The sequence below is a fragment of the Vombatus ursinus genome, unplaced genomic scaffold (genome assembly GCF_900497805.2).
Source record: "Vombatus ursinus unplaced genomic scaffold, bare-nosed wombat genome assembly UNPS02014817.1, whole genome shotgun sequence".
NCBI lineage: Eukaryota > Metazoa > Chordata > Mammalia > Diprotodontia > Vombatidae > Vombatus > Vombatus ursinus.
The window spans coordinates 12273123-12297296 of NW_020954595.1; the positions used below are offsets into that span (position 1 = coordinate 12273123).

At 46.9% G+C, this 24174-nt stretch overlaps 1 protein-coding gene across 4 annotated transcripts in view; it reads left to right on the plus strand.

Moving 5' to 3' along the window:
* Positions 1-24174, plus strand: part of MINDY4 (MINDY lysine 48 deubiquitinase 4) — a 133917-nt gene that overhangs the window by 66284 nt on the left and 43459 nt on the right. For 3 of the 4 annotated variants that reach the window (XM_027835857.1, XM_027835860.1, XM_027835858.1), the window contains exons 7-10: positions 896-1011; positions 6380-6496; positions 7640-7728; positions 22900-23001. In XM_027835857.1, coding sequence (XP_027691658.1) covers positions 896-1011; positions 6380-6496; positions 7640-7728; positions 22900-23001 — 424 coding nt within the window. The remainder of the gene's footprint in view (positions 1-895; positions 1012-6379; positions 6497-7639; positions 7729-22899; positions 23002-24174) is intronic. The other variant, XM_027835859.1, reaches the window with a different exon arrangement.

The window sequence follows — 24174 nt, forward strand, 5'->3', positions numbered from 1 at the left end:
GCCTCAGTTTCTTCATCTATGAAATGATCTGGAGAAGGAAATGGCAAACTACTCCAAATGGGGTCATGGAGAGGGGGTCACGACTGGAATGAATGAACAATAATATTGGGATACCTCATCGTTTCAAAGAAGCTGAGTCACACCTCACAGCTGCCATGTTGATTCCCATAGCTGTCTCATGTGCCCTCTTGCCTGGCTGGTACGAGACCTGAGTGAAGTGTGCATTGTTGCTGTTTGCCCAGTGTATACCTAGGTTTCATTAGCAAAGGAATGGCATTTTAAGTTGGGGTGGCTAGGTGGCACAGTGGATAGAGCACCGGCGTTGGAGTAAGGAGGACCTGTATTCAAATCTGGCCTCCGACTCTTGACACTTATTAGCTGTGTGACTGTGGGCAAGTCACTTAACCCCGACTGCCTCACCAAAAAGGAAAGAAAAAAAAAGAAATGGCATTTTAGGGGATATTTGGGGACTTTGTGCTTCCAGACCAGGATAGTACTTTTTGTGGGATGGGGAGGGGAAGAGTCTCATGGCTGTGCGTGGCTGCATGTTATCTCCAAGGTGACTTGGAGTATTTGGCTCCAAACACTAAGATTTTCTCTCTGCCCGCCTGGATGCTGACCTGCGAGGGGACCAGTGGCAACCTGCCTGCACTGTTAATGTGAGAGGGACATTCCCCGTTTGTTCTCCCCCTGTTTCACGTCCTTCACGGTTACCCCTGAGGAGAAGGTAAATTCCTGAGCCCTTCCGTACCTTCACGAATGTAGTAAAGGGCCCCTGGGCTGGGGGGCGGTCTAGAATAGCGCCATCTCACTCAGTTAATCTGGACTCATCTCTCTCTCCTCCAGTGGGTAATGTAGCCAGCGAGTTCACGCGTCCCTGTTCCTTGTGTTTCAGAGGATGTGGAAGATGAAGAACTTTTAAATGAAAACATTGTACAGCCCTCAGCCCTGTCAACACCACTCCTGAAGCTGCGGGTGACGTCCAAGCCGATGAGCCTCTTGGCAGCAAAGGTGGGTCTGGCCTTTCTGGGGAGAGAATTTGGGGGGATGTGCCTTGATCTTGGGAGGTTTCCTTGCACCTGGCTGGGAGCGCCATTGCCTTGGGCTGTGCTCTTTGTTGGAGCTCTTGGCCTTACTCAGCGTCCTCCCTCCTCCCTTGCCTGGGGAGGAAGGGCATGCTGGTATTGATCTCTGCCCCTCTGCATCTGTATGCACATGTGCTGTTGCAGAGATATGGGAGGCGAGGAGCAGAGAGGAGTACGTGGCCGGTAGAGATGTTCTGGCACTTAAGAGAATGAGTTCTTCAACATAACTGAAGGATCCTAGCCTTCAGAGCGGAAGTCACCGAGGAGGTGCAGGCTCAGACGTGGGCAGGGGGTTTGTGGGAGGCCACCCAGGGTGCCAGGAGCTGAGTGGAGCCACTGGGCTGTGGCCAGCATCTTGTCTAAGCCCTCGTTTTACAGGGCGATGCTGAGGACCAGAGGGGGTGGGAGTTGGGGCGAGTGCCCTCTGGCTCAGTGTCCTGTGCTCTGCCCTCCAATCTCTGGGGCCCCCATGCCGTGCCCTCTGTGGAATATGGCTGTGATGATGCAGCAGCCCTGATGATGCAGATGTGAGCAGGGCACTCGGGGCAGACTTTGGCTTTTGTTGGTCACTGGGCCCAGAGAGACTGCCCAGCTAGTAAATGCTGCAGTGGGCATGAGATCTCCAGCTTGCCTGCCTGCCTGTGTCACACAGTGAAGGTGTGCAGGGGAGCAGGAAGGAGAAAGTGGACCTTTAGTCACTCATCCAGAGAGCAATCTCAGGGAAGAGAACACTGGTCAATGAGTCAGAGGGACCCTCGTTCAAGTCCTGCCCCTGCCCGAGGTTGGCTGGGGGCACTAGACGTGACTCTTAAGATTCTTAGGTGCAAAAAATTGACTGTCCTGCTTTGGTGGAGGGACTGTCCACACAGGGAGTGAAAGGACCAACTGGCAGCTTCAGTTAGACTGCTTCTGACCAGGACTGGTGTCTGGGGAATAAGTGAGGGAGGCTTGCCTGTTACTGAAAAATTCAGTCAATCCCAACCTTTACTCGTCAGCTGCAGTGAACATAAGGGAAGGACGCTTGCTTAAGAAATCGTTGTAGTTGATGGGAAACAAAACCGTCAGGAGCAGCTTTGTTGAGAGACGCTCTCTATTTTCAGCTCCATGTCTGCCGATGTAGGCCGTGGGCCAGATGGTGGGCTGGTAGCTGCTACACCAAAATAATTGTGAAGTTTTCCTTGTTTTTGATGAACAGAGGTCCAAGTCTATTGGAAAGCAGTTTGAGAGAGTGAGAAGCTGTCCCGGCCCAGGGATGATTCAGGGAAGTCAAGACCTGGAAGACTGAAGGCACGAGGGGGCAGGGTAATCAGAATCTGAGCCTGAAGCCCGCCCTTTCACTTAGTCAGCAGGCAGAAAGAAAGGACTCCTTTCAAATCCATTTTTATACCAGGTCAAGTCAAGGAGGGACCAGGACAGAGCAGGTGAGGCTCATCCTGAGACCAGGTCTGAAGCTGGGATGCCAGGCATCCGCCTCTCCTTCTTGGGAGCTGATCCCCTAAAGTCTTTGGGATAATTGACAGTCCCAAGGTGGATCCCAGGCAATGCACATGTATGTAAGTTCAGGCAGCAAAGAGAGTGGCAAGAGGTCTCCTGGCCTCGGTCATCGGGCCCAGCTGCAGCGATGGAGAGATGTGAAAACACGCAGCAGAGGGTGAAGTCCCCCAGGCTGCAGAGAGGAGGGGGAGAGGAATGTGCTGAGGCCGCTGAGCAGGAGACAGTGGCCAGGACTAACGGTGGGAATGAGAAGCTGGTCCATGGTGGCATGGCAGAAAGTCCTGAATTACGAGCTGAAGGTGATCTTGGCAAGGTGACATAATGAATCAGTCAATCAGTAAACATTTATTAAGTGCCTTTGTGCTAAATGCTGGGGATGTACCTGGAGGCAGGAAAGTCCCTGCCCTCAAGAAGCTTGCAATCTAATGGTGAAACAGCATGCAAACAAATATATACAAAGTGAGCTATAGACAGGATAAATAGGAAATTTGAAATAGGAAACAAGGAAGGCTCTAGAATTTAGAGCAGCTGGAGATGGCTTCCAGTAAAAGATGTGGTTTTATCTGGGACTTACAAAAACCAGGGAGGTCAGGAGGCAGAGTGGAGGAGACAGAGTATTCCAGGCAGGGGGGAGACGCGCAGAACCGAGAGATGGTGTCTCATTCGTGGAGCAGCCAGGAGGCCGGTGTCGCTGAAGGGGACTGGAGAGGATGCAGTGGGAAGTGAAGTATAAAAAGACTGGAAAAGCAGAGGGAGAGGCCTGGGTTATAAAGGTATCTGAATAACAGACTGAGTATTTGGCATTTGCTCTGAGGCAGGAGGGAGCCCCTAGAGTTTCCTGAGTAGGGGAGGGACAGTCAGATCTGCTTAAGGAAAATCGCTTTAGTTGCTGAATGGAGGTTGCATTGGAGGAGGCGAGAGGGGAGCTCATGGTAAATGACAGAAATAAGAGGGATAGTTAATCAGTACCGAGAGCGATTAAAGCATTAAATGGTGATAATATTAATAATTATAATAATACAAATGTAAACCCAAAATAGGCTTACAGATTGAGCAGATAAACTCGCTGGCACTGGTCCTCCCTTACACAGAAATGCTGCCTACTACTTCCTGGAAAGAGCACTGCTCCGTAAAAATGTAAGAAGAGTATTTCAAACGGTTTTTGCCATCCTGAATACTCATCTTCTCCAGACTACATGCAGTGAAAAGCCTTTAAAATACAGGAGTCTAGTGAAAGAAATGAAAATGGTCTCGGGACAGGACACAGTCCACGTGGTCGCTGTGAGCCTGTCTGCCCCCGAGGGGCCGGCACGGATTCCCCACAGACCCCAGCCCTCTGAGGGTTCAGCCATTCCCCAACTGCTAGGCGTCTCCTCCGTTTCCAGTTCTTTACAGCCAACAGGAAGAGGAATGACAAACAATGACTGAGTTACATAGATTTGTCGGTGGAAATGGAGGGGTTGGTGATGGTATTCAGGACCAAGTTATTGCCACCAGAAACTACCAAAGGAATCTCCCCTAGGAAGCTGGACGTGGTGATCAGCACAGATTGTGCAGCATGCCATACAGGCTGTGAAAGTGGACCATCTGCTGAAGACCTGGGGGCTAGAATCGCGTGTCAGAAGCTTTGTGTCTTTCATGGCTGACAGATGACAAATCCCTGTAATACAAACACAGGCTCCAGAGTATCCGGAGAATTCAGCCTATAAATTGTACAGGAATTGGGCCATCATCAGAGGCCAAAGTGCTGCCCGTAATCACTCAGACATAGCAAAAGCCCAGGAAAACCTAAAATGTGTCTTTTCAGTCAGTACCATCCTACCAAGTACTCCTTGTCTCCTGATTCTGTTATGGGACAGAGGAGAGAGCATGGGGGGTGGGGGTCAGACTGAGCTTCATGCCATCTCGTGTCTTTTATTCAACTACTGAAGCAGTTATTTTGTCCACCTGTACCAATGTCTTTAAAAGATTAAATATAAATGAGGAGTGGCCGGTTACTAACTTGTCCCTGGACCATTTGTATCTCAGCAAAAAGAGGAAATAATCAAGTCTACCATGCTGTGCTGTTTGGTGCAGACTGCCACTTGCAGATGCTTTATCCATCACTTGGGATTCGTAGAGACATTAATAGTTCCAAGAGAGTAATCTCTGCAACGGCATCAGAGCAGGGAACCCTGCTCTTCTGCCAAGAGCTGATGGGTTGGAGATTTCCTGCACCAAGTCAGTGGTGGGCCTCTGCCCCAGCACCGCTCTGACATGTGCGTAGACGCTCTGACCGCTGAAGGGAAGAATGCAATAGATTGTTGCTTAATGCCATATCCTGGAGCTGTGAGGAACATTAGATTTCATTTTTTTTAAAGTAATATTTTATTTCCTCCTAATTACACGTAAAGACAATTTTTAACATTTGTTTTTTAAAATTTTGAGTTCCAAATTCTCCTCTTCCCTCCACCCTTCCCTGCAATGGTAAGCAATTTGATATAGGTTATACATGTACAGTAATGCAAAACACTTCCATTTTAGTCATATCGTGAAAGAAAACACAGACCCCCCCAAAAAAAAACCATGAAAAAATAAAGGGAAAAATAGTCTGCTCCTGTCTGCCTTCAGACGCCATCAGTCCATTTTCTGGAGGTGGAGAGCAATTTTCCCTCACGTGTCCTTTGCAGTTGTCTCAGATCAAGGTATTGTTGAGAAGAGCTATGTCATTCCCAGATGTTCATCGTGCAGTATAGCTGTTCCTGTGGACAGTGTTTTCCTGGTTCTTCTCACTTCATTTTGAATTGGTTCCTCTGAGTCTTTCCAGGTTTATCTTATTTTTTTACTAAATTTTTTTTCAAATGAAAATCAGTCTTCTGTCCCTTCCACCCCCTCATTGAGAAAACAAGAAAATCACAACCCTTGTTACAGACATGCATAGTCAAGCAAAACAAATTTTCATTGTGCTCATGTCCTGCCCCGCCCAAAACAGGGTTGCACTTTGCACCTTGAGTCTCTCACCTCTGATCTGGAGGCAGGTAGCGTGCTTGTCTCATCCTGAGGCCTCCAGGATTGTAGCTGGCCATTTTGCTGCTCAGTTTTCCAAAGTTTCTTTCAGGGTTATTTGTCTTTACAGTATTGTTATTATGTATAAATTGTTCTCCTGATTCTGTTCACTTCATTCTGTCTCAGTTCATACAAGTCTTCTCAGATTTCTCTGAAACTATTCCCTTCCTTGTTTCTTATAGCATGATCCGTTACATCACATTCATAGACCGCACATTGTTTCACCATGCCCTCAGTTTCCACTTAGTTGATTTCATCGGTCTTAGATGAGGCCTCCAAACCCCATGCAGCTGTTGAGCCAATGCGACGCTGACATAGTGACTCTGAACACCTTTGGTTCACACATCCTGCATAGGACCAGAGATTCCCCAAAGGGAAATGTAAGGGTCATGGACAGAATGCTGGCTTGAGTCCAGGACTTGAGTTCTTCTCTTTTGCTCACTAACCGTGTGACAAGGTCCAGTTGCTCACCAGCCAGCCTCCCAGAGGAAATCAGAACACCTGCTTGTGTCGCCTCACCAAGCCGTCCTGAGCATCAGACAAAGAGAATGGATCTGGAAGGAGGGATTGGAGAGTTAAACATCCCTGGAGGAACTGTTATTCACTAGACATGGCACGTTGGGTTTCAAGCATGAAATACACTGCCAGAGCTCTCCTCTTTTTGAAACAAGGGAAGGCTCTGTGCAGCCACAGAGGTGACTTTTGTTTCACTGTTATCATTACAAGTCAAATTATTCCATTTTCTTCTTTTTAAGGAAATAAAAACCGTTCTGTTTGGCTCAGCTCTTTGTGGCTTCAATGAAGAATGGAAATTGCAGAATTTTACGTTCAGTGAAATGGCTCAGCTCAAATATGGCCTCGTGCAGAACAAGGTAGGTAGCTTGGATCTCTGCCACCTGTGGCACTGGGAGGAGGCTTGGGCTGTAAAGGGAGGGAGGCTGTGTTTGTACCCTGAGAAATCTGAGTCCTGAGAGACCCAGAATCAGCTTGACTTTTTGTACTGCCTATCCCCAAAGCCCATTCTTTCCCCTCTGGCCGAGACCCACTTTGGAAGCCGTGGGGCAGGGAGCACAGGCACAGAGCACCTGGCCACAGGGAGCTCTCCTGGCTATCAGCAAGGCTGACTTGACCTTCTTGCACCAGAGGCATTTGACTATATTTTTGTTGAACGGTTTTTTCCTTTTCACTTTAGCAAAGCAGATGTTCTGTAGTTGCTCTTGGCCGACCTTTTCACCTACCACATTTTTACCTGGGTTCAACATATTCCAAATTGTTTTCCTGAGATTTCATTTCACATCAGCCTACGATAAAAGCATTGTCCAATGATGCTGAAGATCTGAATGAAGCTTTGTTTCTAACCCTGTGAGGACCAGTACATTCTGTCTCCCTCTGCTTCAGCCCCTATGGGTGGGAGTGGGTCTGGGTCCCAAAGACTCCAGCTGGCCCTCCATTCGCTATCCATTCTGATCCAGCATGGCAGCCCAGGGTCACACCTGTGTGTCTCTAGATGACTTGGGATGATGTCCAGAATCCCTTGGTCTGGAGGGGAAACAAGAGGAAGCTTATTCATTAAATGCCTACTGTGTGCCAGGTGTGGTCCTAAGTGTTTTTTACAAAGCCTGTTCCGTTCGTTCCTCATAACAACCCTGAGAGGTAAGTGTTGTCATTATCCTTACCTTACGGATAAGGAAACTGAAATGGGGATAGGTTTGGTGATTGGTTTAGGGTCACAGAGCTCGTTGGTGCCTGAGACTGGATTTGAGCTCAGTTCTGGGCGTGGTGGTGACACACACGGCCAAGGTGAATCAGGCCTGGCTTCTCAGATGCCTCAGGAGCACAACTGTGTTGCCTCTGTGGTTGTGTGTGCAGAGCCAAGGGCACTCTTGGCTGCCTTTCAGAGGCCCTGGGTGATGTTCCATCAGTTTCCTAGTTAGTGGGAAATCTGCCCGGTGGTATGAGATTGTGGACAGTCTAAATGGCAGCCTAGAATCATTGCTGTGTTGGATTCTTTGTAGGGGGGGCCCTGTGGCGTTTTGGCAGCGGTGCAGGGCTGTGTCCTGAAAAACCTCTTATTTGGAGGAGAAAGCAGAAGAACCAGCGTCCGGTAAGTTGCCCACTCTGATGGAGCTTCTGAATTTAAGGAAACTTTGGGAAATTTCCTCTGGAGAAGACAGCCGAGCTGCCCCACACTAGCAGGAAATTACCCATCTGCAAGGGGTTAAAAAAAAAGAGAAGCTCATTGGCACTCCATTTATAATTGCAGCGTTGATTGGACTGACTTAACCATTGTCCACGTTAGTTTCTTTTTATAAATTCATTTATTTTAAACATTCTTTTCTTTTGAAATTTTGAGTTCCAAACTCTCTCCTCTCCCACCCACCAGGAAGGCAAGTAAAATGATATCAGTTATACATGTGAAATCATGCAAAACATATTTCCATATTAGCCATATCACAAAAAGCAAGATAAATAAAGGGAGAAAATTAAGCTTCACTTTGCACTCGGAGTTCATCAGTTCTCTCTCTGGAGGTGGAGAGCAGTTTTCCCTCATGAGTCCTTTGGAATAGTCTTGGATCATTGCATTGATCAGTAGCCAAATGTTTCACAGTTGATCATCATTACGGCATTGCTGTTACTGTGCGCAGTGATCTCCCTGTTCTTCTCACTTCACTTTGCATCAGTTCATGTAGGTCTTGCCAAACTTTTCTGAAACCACTCCCCTCGTATTACTTAGAGCACTACAGTATTCCATCACAATCACTTACAGGCTTGTTCAACCATTCCGTAATTGATGGACATCCCCTCAATTTCCAGTTTTTTTGCCACCGCAGAAAGAGCTGCTATAAACGTATTTGTACTTATAGGTCCTTTTCCTATTTCTTTGATTTCTTTGGGGTACAGACCTAGTAGTGGTATAGCTGGGTCAAAGTATCTACAGTTTTATAGTCCTTTGGGCATAGTTCCAAATTGTTCTCCAGAGTGATTGGACCAGTTCACAACTCCACCAGCAGTTCATTAGTGTATCTATTTTCTCCTCCTCCTCTCCAGCATTTTTCATTTCTTGTAAGTGTGAGTTATTTTAATTTTCATTTCTCTAATCAGTAGTAAAACTAGAGCATTTTTTCATATTACTATAGATAGCTTTGATTTCTTCTTCCGAAAACTACCTGTTGTCACTTGGTAGGGTGGCTCTTATTTTTACAAATGTGACTCAGTTCCCTTTATAAGGGAATGTTTAAGAATGTTTGATATTACTTCATTGTCTGTGGTACCTTTTAGCACAATGTGGTTTCCCTGCTTACCTCTTTTAATAAGGTCTACTTTGCTTTTGCTTTGTCTGAGATCGTGATTGCTATCTCTGATTTTTTTTTCTTCAGTTGAAGCATAATAAATTATGCTCAATCCCGTTATTTGAACTCTATGTATGTCTTTATGTTTCAAGTGCCTCTTGTAAACAACTCATTGTTGGATTCTGATTTCTAATCCATTCTGCTATCTGATTCCATTTTATGGGTGAGCTCTTTCCCATTCACATTCAATTATGATTATTACCTGTGCATTTCACTCAATCCTATTTTATTCTGTTTATTCTTTCTCTCTTTTTAGTCTGCTTCTGACCACCACCTCCCTTAATCCACCCTCCCTTTTGTTGTCATCCCTCTGCTGTATCTCTTATCTATTTTCCCTCCTGTTTCCTTATTGGGTAAGATAGATTTCTATTCCTAACTGTCTTTACATACATACATACATACATACATACATACATACATACATACACATACATACATAGATTCTTCCTTCTTTGAACCAGTTCGATGAAAGCGAGGTTCAAGCATTGCCTGACCCCCCCATTTTCCCCTCTGCTATAAAAGTTCTTTCTTGTACACGTTTTATGTGAGAAAATTTTTCCTATTCTATCTCTCCCTTCCCCTTCTCCCTACGCTTTCCTCTTTTCCTTCATTTTTTTTAAGCGATCATCCCAGCATAATTAATTGATGCAAACCCATGCCCTCTGTCTATATGGACTCCTGTCTGCCCTACTAATGATAAAGTTCTTAGGAATTGCATATATCATCTTCCCATGTAGGAATGTAAACCGTTTAATTTTATGGAGTCCCTTATGATTACTCTTTCATGTTTACCTTTTTGTGTTCCTCTTGAGTCTTCTGTTTGAATGTCAGATTTGCTGTTTGGCTTTGGCCTTTTCATCAGGAGTTCTTGAAAATCCTCTATTTTGTAAATATCCATTTTTTTCCTCTGAAGAATTATACTCAATTTTTCTGGGTAGGTTATGTAGTCCTAGCTTTTTGTCTTCTGGAACATCATATTCCGAGCCTTCTGCTCCTTTAATGTGGAAGCTCCTCAATCTTGTGTGTAATCCTGACTGTAGCTCCATGATATTTGAATTGTTTTTTTTTTTTTTCTGGCTGCTTGAAGTATTTTCTCCTTGACCTAGGAGGTCTAGAATTTGGCTTACAATATTCCTGGGAATTTTCATTTTGAGATCTCTTTCAGAAGGTGATTGGTGGATTCTTTTAATTTCTATTTTACCCTCTGGATCTAAGATATCAGGGTAGTTTTCCTTTATAATTTCTTAAAATATTATCTCTAGACTCTTTTTTTTAAATCATAGCTTTCAGGTAGTCCAATAATTCTTGAATTACCTCTCCTCAATCTCTTTTCCAGGTCATTTGATTTTCTGATGAGATATTTCACATTTTCTTCTCTTTTATCATTCTTTGGACTTTGTTTTATTTTTTTCTTGATGTTTCATGGAGTCATTAGCTTCCACTTAGCAAGTTCTAATTTTTAAGGAATTATTTTTTCAGTTAGTTTTTGTACCTTTTTTTCCCCATTTGGCCAATTCTGCTTTTTAAGGCGTTCTTTTCTTCAGTGAATTTTTGTGCCCCTTTTACCGTTAGGACAGTTCTGTTTTTTGAGGGATTATTTTCTTCAGTATTTTTTGTGCCTCCTTTATCAAGCTGTTAGTTCTCTTTTCATGATTTTCTTGCCTCAGTCATTTCTCTTCCTGGAATTCTTGTTGGGCTTGGATACAATCAGCATTTTTTTTTGAGGCTTTGCTTATAGCTATTTTCACATTGTTGTCTTCTCAGTTTATGTCTTGGTCTTCCCTGCCACCGTAGTAGCTTTTTATGGTCAAGTTCTCTTTTTGTTGCTTGCTCGTTTTTCTAACCTGTTTCTTGAATTTGGACCTTCTGATGAAGTTGGGTTCTGCTTACCTTGGGGTGGGGAGGCCCTGTCCCAAGCTTCTGGCTCTTCCGTGCTGCCGTTTTCAGAGCTGGTGCTGGGGTCTGCAAGTGTTTGGTGCTTCCTCGGCAATGTTGTCTGCAGGGAGGTGTGATCAGTGCTCTCCTGAAGCCACAAGGGCTTGTGCTCCTTTGGAAAGCCCTGGAACTGGGACTGGGACCCCTGCTCCCTTGTGACTGACCACACATGCTCCTCTCTGCCCTAGAACTGCAAGCAGAACCACGCATCTGTGCCAGCCAGGGGTCCCCCGTAGTCCGATGCTTACCATTTGTCAGACCCCCCGTCACCATGTCTGGGCTGAGCACTCCCAGAGCTGCCGCCGCCACTGCCACCGTTGCTCTCCCAGCCATCTCCGGACCCCCAGCTGGAGCTGCTGCTGCATTCTGGGCCTCCTCCCACCTCGGGATCACACGCCTCTCCTGCTGACCTCCCTCGTTGTCTCAGGCTGGAGAGATGTGTCCCCCCGACCTTTTGTGGTTCTGCTGCTTTACGTTTTGATTTGAGGGCTTCTTGGGTGAGGTTTGGAGAGTTCGGCTGGGTCGCGGTCTTCGATCCGTCATCTTCCACATTAGTTTCAACAGTGCCAGTTGATCCTCGCCCTGTCTTCTCGACAGCCTTCTCTTCAGATGAGTCCTGGCTTCCCTTTACCCTTCCCAGCAGGGGTGGCATGCTTGGGCTGCGTGCTGGCCTCACCTCCAGTCAAGTGCTGCTGTCGCTTTCCACACAGTTATCCCAAGTCTGAAAGCCTGAAAGAGCTTCAGGGCCTCACTCTTGAAGACAGGAGTGCGCAAGGCCACCCTTGGTTCCTTGTGGTTCAGAGGGCTCTGCTGAGGACACGGGGCTGAGACTGGCCTGCGCGAGCCTCATCCCTTTTGTCCGTGGCCATCTGCCGCTCATACCCTGTCCCTGCCCTGGTCACCATCCTCCTGTCCTCCCTAGATGCTGGGCCTGAACTGACCGCCGATTGCAGCTGTGGTGTGTGCGCCCAGATCAGCGAACAGAGAGGCCCCCGCCTGCCTTTTTCTGCACGCTTAGCGTCCAGTGCGTTTGCTAGAGGCCATAACCCATCACTGATTGTTATTTATTGGTATCATTACTGCTGTCGACACTGTGCTGGGCTGCGTCTCAGCGTCATTCGTGGCACCTCACTGGACACCGCCTTCCAGATGGACGCCAGGGCTTTGGATCAGGGCTTTCGAGCAGTTCCACCCCCAAGAACCTCTGCTAGGACTCTGGCCACATCTTTCTTGGGCCCCCAAGCATGCTGTGGATCATTCTTATAACCCTGCCCCAAACCTCGGTGACTTGTTCTGCTCTAAGTCTGACCGCTTCTCTGCCCTCCAGCTTTTCACTCGGTCGCTGTGATTTTGATCGTGTGTAAACCCAGAGGGGTTTTTGCTGCTTCCTTCCCTTCTCTTCACTTGTGTCACCTGTGAAGTCCCTTTCCTTGCCTCCTCAGTGTGAGAGCAGGAGAGTGGTGCTGGCAGGTCCTCAGGGTGACCTGAGCCTGATGGCAGGGTTGTGCAGGGGCAGGCTGGAGGTGGCCACCTGCTCGTGGATGCCCTCTCTTCTCTGAGCAGGATGGCGCTTGTGCTGAGCCCTTGTTCCGAGTGTTGGGCGTCTGTCCCTCCGACTGGGACCGTGGACAGTCAGGATCTCTGGATCAGGAGGACCGAAGGACCGCAGGGCCCAGAGGACAGACGCCTGGGTGCGAAGGCTGTCTCTGCTCCTTAGCTGGCCTGTGTCCCTGGCTCCTTTTGCAGGAACGTGCTGTGCCCTGAACTCTGATCATCCAGGAACTCTTGAATGGCCAGAGTTGGGCCCTGGTTGGCCCCTGACCTTGGGGGTGTCATCAGCCCCATAAGAGTACGGGCGGGATGCTGCTGCTGTCAGGGAGACACCAGGATTCTACAGGTCAGGTCCCTTCCGGCAGCAGCCCTGATCACTTCTGAAGACCGTTCCCAGAGCTTGGCCAGGTGCTCCCTTACCAGCCCAAGGGGAGCAGAGGAGAGCGATGAGCTTGGGGACATGGGGGGAGTCCTCGTCCTAGCAAGGGTGTGCCCCCTGAACTGGCTGCACCGCTCCACAACACATCCACAGGCAGCTCTGGACCTGTGAAGCTCCCTCCTCTGAGACAGGGCTTAGCACTTGCTCCAGCCTCGTACCAGCTTCTCCATCCTGTCCCACCGGCCACACTCTTGGACAGGTCGAGTTCAGATACATGTGGGCCATCCAGTAGGAGATGATGTGAGACTGGCAGTCCAGAGGAAAGTTGGAGTTGTATTTCTAGATATGGGAATCACCTGAATAGAATGAACACTGAACTCCTGGAGCTGATGAGATCCTCAAGTGAAATCAGATGGAGGGAGAGAAGGCTCAGACTGAAGTTTGGGGGACCCCTGGGCTAGTGGACACGGCCTGGATTAAGATCCAGGTTGGGCTTCCAACTAGATTGTTTCTGCTGAAATTGGCTGGAAATTCTCCGGTTCTTTGACCCCATAACTTATGTTAGATGTTCGCCCCACGAAGAGAGCCCCAGGATATTCCCTGGCTCCCCCAGCCTTGTGGGCGACCCTCTTGGACGGACATTGCCTTGTTTTAGTCCCCAGACTGCCTGCAAGGCCCTCAGAAGAGTCTAGAAGGCTTTTTGACTTCCCAAGGAAGGCTCTGAAGCTCTGCCCATATTTCTGTCCAATAACTCATTCCAACTTAAAATTGAGCCTCAGAGAAGCTTTTGAGCTCTGCTTTTGGAAGCCTTAGAGGAAATTATGGATCTTTCCCCAACAATTAGGGCAGAGTCTTTAAATCTATTCCAGGAAGGGCTTGTCAGCTCCACTATGGCTGGCTGTTTTCCTGGGCCATTAAGTCATGCGTTCCGTGGGCCTCCCGGCACAGCTCACCTCATGAACCCCGTGGTTTCATGTGGGTGCCACGAGGCTGCGACTTCCTCTCTGAGCGGTGAGCTATCCTCCCAAGGGAAGGCAGCCATTGCCACGTAGGACAGAACGCCAGAGATAGCTGTTCTACTGGGGCCGACGCCCTGGTCTCGGTTACTCAGGAGCAGCAGCCGGGAAGGGAAACCGTCCCGTTGTTGAGAGCGAGGCTATGTCCGTGTCCCCTTCCTCTGCGCCTGGCATCAACTGACCAGTCATTCACGATGTAGTTACTAAGCCCCGGACTCAGCTGTTCTGAGTGGGAAACGGCTCAGGCCTCGGGGACCCAGAGGTGTGAACCGAAAGCACTTCTGTGCTCAGCTGTGTGGTTCTTCCTGTCTCGGTCAGAGATGGAAAGGGCTCGCTGGTTGAGAACATAGAACTTGGAGCTTGGCCTCAAAGGATGGGTAGAACAGCAGAAGAGTTCTAGGTGGGAGCAGGCATGGCCTGGTGACAAGCAAAGAGGAGCCTAACGGGTTCGTTGGTGTTTCTTGGGATGGTGATTCTGCCGTCTCTTCGTGATGGCTGGGCCACCATTTCTAATGGGGTGTGGCATCCATGGGTAGGCCGTGATAGACCGGCCCTAGCAGCCCATGGCTTTGAGGGAGAGAAGACGAGGGCTCGCTCAGGGTCCTGGTGCCTGCCCCCGTGCTAGCTGACCTGCTGGGCAAGGTGTAGGGCCCTCCTTGTGCACTGGTCCAGAGGCCTCAGGAGGAGTTGCTGCTTTCATCACCGTGGGGCCATTATTACTCACCGACTTTCGTGCCCAGGTGCCCGTGCTGCTACCCCTGAGGAGGCTGCTGGTTGGTTTTCTTTGTGGAATGTCAGGAGCAGTACAGTGTTTGGGGCTGGGAGGAAGCCGCAGTGAGTGTGGCATTTCACTGTCAGGCAGCGGGGGCACTTGTGTCTCCAGGGACCTCCCTGGATCCTAGATCTACCTGGGAGGCTGATGGTGCGTGTAGAGAGGAGGCCCTGATGAAGCCCTTTCTGTGCCGGAGGTTGAGGCAGGTCTTCCTGGGCGGGGAAGAAGAAGCACACTTCCTGATGTGGGCAGTCTGCTGCTCTCTCCTACTCGGCCAACTCCAGCGCCCACCCGCCCCCCGCCTCTGGGGTTACCTAGAAACTCCTCCTGGCCAGACCTCAAGCTCCTGTGGTTCCCAAAAGCCAAATGGACCGTTGTCCCTGGAAGTCACTCCCCCCTCACCTCTGCTTCCCAGGGTCCCTCTTTCCTCTAATACGCATCTCGGGCACCATTTTCTGCGCTCATCACTCCCCTGCTCACGCCCTCCCTCCCTTCCTGCCAGACCGCCTCTCCGTTTGACTGCTTCACCTGTGTTTGTGATCACCTTCTGAATGGATGCTGTGGGTGTGTTAGGTGTCCTTGTTGTCTGCCCCAGTAGAGTGTAAGCTCCTTGGGAGGAGGGATTGCTGCGTTTTTGGACATGTGTCCTCAACATCCAGCAGTGCCTGGCACATAGTAGGCTGCTTAATTGAATGATTATTTGTTAACTGATTGGCTTGGCACTAGGGCCAGGACAAAGTGAACCATGAGGGAAGATGCATCATCGACCCATCTCTATTTAGCAAATACCTGAGCTGATTCAGTGCCTTGCACTTAGTAGGGGCTTAACCAATGTGGGCTGAAAAGTGTACTTGTTTCTGGGCTGTGGTGCCTCATCCATTCCCAGGTAGCACATCTCCTGGGTCACAGTGAGACTCTGAACCACTTAATTTGAGCTCTTTCTTCATTACCGCCTATCTTATCTTGTGTTTAGACTCCCTGTTAGCTTCCTCTGTCCCACTGTTTCCAGTCTTACAAATTCCATCTTAAAATTTCCCTTGACGGAAGAAAAGAAACAGCATAGGCATTAAACAGTTCTTTTATTTTTAAAAAAGTGAGATTCTTGTTGCTTGTCACTCTGATGTCACAGCCCTTTCTCGCTCTAAGCCCTGACCTCCGTCCTTGCCTCTCTGCAAAGCTGCATGACAAGCGTGACGTCGTCTGTGGCTGCAGCCCCCCCTTCTCCGCCACAGGCTAGGTGATGGGGCTGCCTCCATGAGGGGCTTCCTCAGAGGGTTTTCTTCACTGGTGATGGTGTTGGCATGCGTCTTCTCCTGGGCCCGCTTACTTTGCTTTGCATCCGGCTTGAGGGGTCTCCCCATGTTTCACCATTTCTTCCGTCGGCCAGCTCGTTTGCTCTTCCCAGCCAGCCTCCATCTGTAAGCTGATCCCTTCCTTGTACTATTTATTTCTCGCTCCCTCCAAGGTTAGTACATTTACCTCCTCCTCCTAAGCATCCCCCTAAGCCTCTGTCCATTCTGGATGGGAGGGTCCCTGGCAGCATCCCGAGAGGACACAGCCTTCTTCTAGTTTTCAGGCTCGAGATTTAATAGGCCGAGCTCGGGGGAGCCCCTTTCAGCCGCATCGTACTCCAGATTCCTGCCCCTTCTGCTTCCAGATCAGGGGCATTGCTGGCCAGGCCATTGCTATGATGTTCTGGAGAACCCCTGCCCTCTTGAGGAGACCCTTCTTTTAGAGCTGTCCCGGATGTTACCTCTGAGCTCTGTGTGTACGTCAGCCAGCCTCTGGATGGGAATCCTGCTTAAGCATCTCTATGATGTCATGGGCATTTTCTCTCAAAGTTCCCATCATTTGTGGTTCTCCTGATTTAAGCAAGTCCAGAATACCAGTGTCGATGCCTTCAGTCTCTGAATGGTGGAATGAACAAGACAAAAATTGACCATTTCCTTACACGTGGCTCATTATAAGGAGACCTTCCTAACAATGAAATGAAGTGCGCTGCTGTCAGACGTGTTGGACATTTGTTCTCAGTGATGGCTGTCACAGAGGCTAGGCTGCATGCCTGGGCTGTTGGGGTATGTGTGTGTGCATGTGTGTGTGCGCGCGTGTGCGTGTGTGTGTGCGTGCGCGCGCGTGTGTGTATGTGTGTGCATGTGTGTACGTGTGTGTGCGCGCGCGTGTGCGTGTGTGTGCGTGTGTGCATGTATGTGTGTATGTATGTGTGTGCGCATGCACGTGTGTGCATGTATGTGTGTATATGTGTGCGTGTGTGTATGTGTGTGTGCATGTGTGTATGTGTGTGTGTGTGTGTGTGTGTGTGTACGTGCATGCCATCCCCACCTATTTTATTTCTCCTCTTCACTAGGAAAGGATTCTGTGTGAGGAGAGGGTGAGGACGGAATCGTGGCCTCCAGGGAATTCACGCTGAAATAAAGGATTCTTGGCGTGGAAGATATTTTTGTTTTTGCAGGAGTGTCTGGCTTTATCAAGGCTAATTCCATTAGGGCAGAACCTTTTCTTGATGAGAAAGGAACCAGACAAATGAACAGTCATGTGTATTTTTCCACTGGCTGAAGCAAAACAGGGGCCTCATTGAACAGCTTATGCTTTTAAAAAGGTGCGTTCTAGTTGGTGACATGACCGTACAATAGAGGTGAAGATGAAAGTGGGCATGGTTCTCTGGCCAGTCAGTCAATCTGCAGTTAATGTATGTAACTTTTTGGTTTTTTGGTAATTTTTTTTATTTTACACTTAAATCGTACACTGTATTTAGAAAGTGAGAAAAGGAAAAAATGCCGTGTACACAGCAGACCATAAAAGAGGATTCAATATAAGACAATAAATTTCTGTTTCAAACCTACGTCATAAATACTACACAGTGTTTTCAGAGTTGCCCATCTTTCCTCTGCTTCCTTGTTGGTTTTCTTTTGTTCTCTGCTGGGGATTTTTTACTTTTTCTTTTCCCCTCCCTCCCCCCCCAAAGAAGGCTACAATTCAGCATGTATGTACGTACATAAATAGCGATATCTACAAACACACACACACACACACACACACATACACGTATACACGTATAGACGTATACGTATGACCACGTTTCCTCCTATCATCTTGAGTGGCTGGCATCTTCCTTCACAAGTCCAAGTCTTTCTGTGTTTTCCTAAATCGGCCTGCTCGTCGTTTCCTGCGCCACAGCAATATTCCTTTCTGGATTCAAAGAGCATCTTCCTTCATAGGATCTTTGACATTCTTTTGGGTCTTTAGAATAATCAGAATGACTTGGTTGCTTAACGTTATTCTTAGAACAATACTGCTGTCAGTGTTCTTGGTTCTGCTCATTTTGCTCGTCGTGATTCTGTGGCCATCTCTCCGTGCTTTTCTGAAGTCATTGAGCTCACCATTTCTTATAGAAGAGTAATATTCCATCATGAACATATACCCCAATTTGTTTGCATTTATCTGTTTAGCTCTTACTAGGTCAGGTCATGCCAGCGTGCATTTATTAAGCACCCCCTAGAATGGTGTACCAAGCATGGAGGGGCCAAGTGAGCCAGTCTGCGCCCCCAAGGAGCTTCCACCGGGGAATAGAGTGCTGGTAGTTCAGTACCACATATAGAAACAATACCTGGTGATTTTTACCGGGACTGGGAGGAGGTGCTGTTGACTAAGGGAATCACAGAAGGCCTCTGCCCCTGCCTCACCTCAGCCCCTTGAAAGGGGGCTCTGGAGCCGGGCCTTGAAGCTTGAGAAGTAGAGGAAGAGACAGAACATTCGACAGCGTGGGGGAGAGCCTGTGGAAAGGATAGAGGGCGCTGACGGAGACCGGTAACAGCCAGGTTTGTCCAGAGCATTGAGAGTGGGAAGGGGGTGGCGTGTAATCTGCCTGAAAGCCGTGGCTCGTGCCAGGTGGTGAGGACTTTAGATGCCACATGGAAGGGTTTGTGTCTTCACCCTGGGGCAAGAAGGAGCCACTGAAGTTTCCTGAGCAGGGGAATGACTTGCCCAGGGTTGGGCTTTGGGGACATCTGCAGATATAAGGAAATAAGGTAAGCTCTCAGTAAACTAAAGATCATGATGAAGGCTGGGGTAACCGAAAGGGCGGGGTTTCTCTTTGTCTGTCTGTCTGGCAGGCTGTCTCTTAGCTCTGTTGAGAATGATCAAAAAAGGGATGGCACCAGTGCATTAGGGGTGCATGGGGCAGTGGGATAGCAGGTGATGAAAGAGAGAGCACTCCTCAACTGGTTCTGTTTCCTCTACCATGCAGAGTGACTTTTGGGCTGAAAAGAATGGAACAAAATCTTAAGCCCTAGGTGAAACCGAGGCAGGTAAGGGAGAGGGTAGGAGCGTATATCTGCCCTCGATTCACACATCCCGGGGAAGAGAATGGATCAGCAGGTGCATTTGCTCAGGCAGCAGGCCTGAGCTCGACTCGCACGAGTGACAGAGTTCTGAAATGCCTTCTTTGAGGGAGGGTGAGCAGACACATAGAAGAGGAAGCAGTGGCCACAGAGCGCCCCTGCGCGGCTTCATCCCTGGAAGGCGGGGACAGACGTTGGGTGGTGCATTGGCCCAACTGGTTCTGGAAAGTGGCTCGGGATGATGCCAAAAAAATGGCAGAAATCTGACAATGCTCTGTGACGTAGCATTTACGCTGTTAGGTTAGGGATAACAGAAAGGTCGCACCTCCCATTGTGTGTATAGATAGCAGCACTTTTGTGGTAGCAAGCTCCTTCCTTAGCCTCTTTCTACCTTACCCTACCAAGTTAACCTTCTGAAACGGACATGTGGATTGTGTGGATCCCCGTGTGTGGAGACAGGAGAGAGGAGATCACACATCCCACCTGTCTGGCAGGAGGCTTCTTAGGTAGTCTCTGCAGGCGATAATCTGGCTTCGGGAACTTGTCCTAAATTACATCAGGTCAGATCAAGTCAACAAGCATTTATTAAGTGCTTACTGTGTGCCGGGCATTGGGCTGAGGCCTGGGAAGGCAAAGAGTACAGCCCTGCTCACAAGAAGCTCATAGCCTGATGGGGGAGACAGCACGCGTGTAACTATCCACAAGCAGGATAGAGATGAGGTGAAGTGGAGAGAATCACAGAGAGAAGGCAGGAAGGCAGGAAGATGAAGGAGGACTGGGCTGAAGTCAAAGGCAAAGGCCCAATCTCTGCTTCTTTGCGTAGTCGGGGCTTTAGCTGAGACTTTTCCCTTTACCTGCATCTAGACCCTTTGAGGCTTAGTTCAAAATTTTAAAATGTAAAAGAATAATTTGCTTGCAATGTTTCACAAGCTTATTGTGCTTTTAGCTCAGAATGAACTCCCTGACAGCACAGTATTATTGTTGTTAATTTTAATATATTTCATTTTTCCCCAATTACATGTAAAAACAATTTTTAACATTCATTGTTTTTTTTTAAGTTTTCAGTTCCAAATTCTATCTCTCCCTTTCCTCCCCGCTTCCTGAGACAGTAAGCAGTCAGATATAGGTTATACATGTGCAATCATGCAAAACATTTCCATATTAGTCATTTTTTTTTTTTTTTGCTTTTTGGAAAGGCAGTCAGGGTTAAGTGACTTGCCCAGGGTCACACAGCTAGTAAGTGTCAAATGTCTGAGGCCAGATTTGAACTCGGGTCCTCCTGACTTCAAGGCCAGAGCTCTATCCACTGCACCACCTAACTGCCCCCCCCCACATTAGTCACTTTGTGCAAGAAGACTCGAATAAAGAAAAAGAAAGAAAGTGAAAAATAGTATACTTCAGTTTGTATTCAGACAACATCAGTTTTTTTCTGGAGGAATTTTTTATCATGAGTCCTTTGGGATTATTTTCAATCATTGTATTGCTGAGAATGGCTAAGTTATTCACAGTTCTTCATCAAACAGTACTGCTGTTAACTGTGTACAATGTTGTCCTGGCTCAGCTCACTTCACTTTATGTCAGTTTATTTAAGTCTTTCTAGGTTTTTCTGAAATCACGCTGCTTGTCATTTCTTATAGCACGATAGTCTTCAGTCACTATCACATACCACTTGTTCAGCCATTCCCCAGTTGATGGGCATCCCCTCCATTTCCAGTTCTTGGCAGCACAAAAAAGAGCATCTATAAATATTTTTGTACAAATAGGTTCTTTCCCCTTTTTTATAAAAATCTCTTTGGGATGTAGACCTAGCAGTGGTATTGCTGGGTCAAAGGTATGCACAGTTTTATAGCCTTCTGGGCATAGATCCGAATGATTAGATCAATTCACAACTCCACCAACAGGGCATTAGTGTCCCAGTTTTCCCACATCTCCACCTCCAACATTTATTATTTTCCTTTTTTGTTATATTAACCAAAATCTGATAGGTGTGAGGTGGTACCTTGGGGTTGTTTTAATTTGCATTTCTCCAATAAATAATGATTTAGAGCATTTTTTCATATGACTATAGATAGCTTTAATTTCTTTATCTGAAAGCTGCCTGTTCATATCCTTTGACCATTTGTCATTTGGGGAATGACTTGTATTCTTATGAATTTGACTCAGTTCTTTATATATTTGAGAAATTAGACCTTTTTCCGAGATACCTGCTGTGAAATTTCTCCACAGTTTTCTGCTTTCCTTCTGATCTGGTTGCATTGGTTTTGTTTGTACAAAAACTTAAATTTTATCTCATCAAAATTTTCCATTTTCCATTTTGTAATGCTCTCTATATCTTTTTTGGTCCTAAATTCTTCCCTTCTCCGTGGATCTGAGAGGTAAACTATTCCATACTCTCCTTATTTGCTTATGGTATCACCCTTTATGTCTAAATCATGTACCCATTTTGACCTTATCTTCATGTACAGTGTGCGATGTTGGTCTGTGCCTAGTTTCTGCCATACTGGTTTCCAGTTTTCCCAGCAGTTTTTGTCAAATAATGAGCTTTTGTCTCAAAAGCTTGGCTCTTTGGGTTTACCAAACTCAAGATTACTCTGGTCATTTACTACAATGTATTGCGTACCTAATCTATTCCACCGTTCCACCACTTTGTTTCTTTACCAGTACCAGATTGTTTTGATAATGACCACTTTCTAATACAGCTTGAGATCTGGTATAGCTAGGCCACCTTCCTTCACATTTTTTTCACATTTTTGATATCCTTGACCTCTTGGTCTTCCAGAAGAATTTTGTTACTATTTTTTCTAGCTCTACAAAATAATTTTGGTAGTTTGGTTGGTATGGCACTGAATAAGTAGATTAATTTAGATAGAATTGTCATTTTTATTATATTGGCCCTACCCATGAGCAACTAATATTTTTTCCGGTTGTTTAGAGCAGACTTTATTTCTATAAAAAGTGTTTTGTAATTGTGTTCACATACTTCCGAGGTTTGTCTTGGCTGGTAGCCTCCTACGTATTTTGTATTGTCTGCAGTTGCTTTATAAAGGGAATTTAATTTCTCTTTCTATTTCTTGCTGCTGGAATTTTGTTGTTGATATATAGAAATGCTGATGGTTTATGTGTGTTTATTTGTATCCTGCAGCTTTGCTAACGCTGTTAATTATTGCAGCTAATTTTTCAGTTGATTCTCTAAGTGTACCATCATATCATCTGCAAAGAGAGAGAGTTTTGTTTCCTCGTTGCCTCTTGTAATTCCTTTAATTTATTCTTATTCTCTTATTGCTATAACTACCTTCCTAGTACAGTATTGAAAGACAGTGATGATAACGGGCATCCTTGCTTCATCCCTGACTGTACTGGGAAGGCTTCTGGCTTATCACCATTACAGATAACAGCATATTATTTTTAACATCATGTGAGAGAAACAAAGAAATAATGGTAGCCCCCAGGGCGCTGTTGGATGGACCACTCTAGAAAAGCCAACAAGATTTCTCATGTCATCGAGAAGTAACGCTCTCTTCCAGTAGCAAGCTGTCCCTTCCCTTTTTGGATGAGGGGTTCTTCACGTATGCCTGTGCCTACAGAGGCGCCGTATCCCGTGTGGCAATGATGAGTAATGAAGCAGTCCGAATGAAAGTTGCCCCATTACGTCAGGGTCCGAAAGAAATCTAGCTTCCCAGCTGTGCTTGCTGTTCCCATGTGCGTGAGTTTCTTCATGCTGACTTACCTCTGGTGGTTTCTCATTACCCTAATACCGCCATAACCTTTGATGGACAATGAGTTGGACTCAGAGCCTTGTGACGGAGGAAGTTTCAGCATTTGTCAGCATTTTTTCCATTTTTAAGCCTTTTCATGTGTTTCAGAATGTGTTCAACCTATGCACAAAGGTATGTGCTTTTCTTTTCTCTTCTTAGGGAGCTCCAGCCTTCAGACGCCTACCGGACGAATTGCCTCATCACAGCCATGGCTGACATTCTGTGGCGGGCAGGTGGAGGGGAAAAGGCAGTTGTTACGTTGTAAGTTATTAACAGGGAATTGCTCCATTTTCGAATTGTTCCTGTCTGTACAGAGTCAAGCCGGTCGAGCCCCAAACAGCGCGGTCACTAGGAATTTTGCCTGCCAGGGCAAATGGCGCGAGCCAGGTTCTCCACCCAGCTCTGAGTGCACGAGGAGACAGTGGGACAAGAAGCAGGATTTTCTAAGTCCAGTTGAGCAGGAGGGGAAAAGAATGCACATGGGGCTGACGTGGAGGTGGTGGTGATGACAGTGGGGCTTCCGTGATCCAATGACGCGTCTACCCACCGTATGCCTTTTCCCTGGCTGTCCCCGAGGTCCTCTGCCTCCAGCCCTGAGCTTCTTTCCCGGCGCAGCCAATCCTGTCCTCTCCCTTCCTTCCCCTTCCTCAGTGCCCTCCCTTTGGGGCTGCTGCCTCTTTCATTTCCTCTCAATGGTTTGCCATTCTTCTTTTGAGAAATGGGTATTCATTGCCTTTGGCCACTTCTCTATGCAGGAATTACTTTTGGTTGTGTATTTTCTCTTTCTTCTTTCTTCCTTCCTTCTCTTTAAGTTATTCGTATATCTTAAATACTCAACCATTATCAGAGAAATTTGATACAAAGATTTTTCCCCATAAATATTATATATATATTATCTTTTAGAATTGCTTCTTTCCCTTGTTTGGTTATGAATACGTCTCCTACCTGTTGCCATGAAAGGTATATGGTCTCTTTCTTTTTTTTTTTAATGGTATAATCTTTGATTTTAAGATCACATCTTTTTGGAATATATTGTGAAATATGGTATAAAGTATTGATATAAGCTTAATTTCTACCATACTGCTTTTTGGTTTTCCCAGAAAGTTGTTTTTTTGTTGTTTGTTTGTTTGTTTTTCATCAAGGAGGGAGTTCTTTTCTAAATAACTTACGGTTTCTGGTTTATCGAACGCTGAATTATTGAGTCACTGTTTCTCATTCTCCTTTGTCTCATCTGTTCTATTGATCTGTCTCTCTATTTGTCCCTCCCTCCTCTTTCCTTCCTCCTTTCCCTCCTTCCCTTCCTTCTTTTCTTTCCCTTCATTCCTGCCTTCCTTTCTTCCTTCCTTTCTTCCTTCGTTCCTTTCTTCCTTCCTTCCTTCCTTCCTTTCTTTCTTTCTTTCTTTCTTTCTTTCTTTCTTTCTTTCTTTCTTTCTT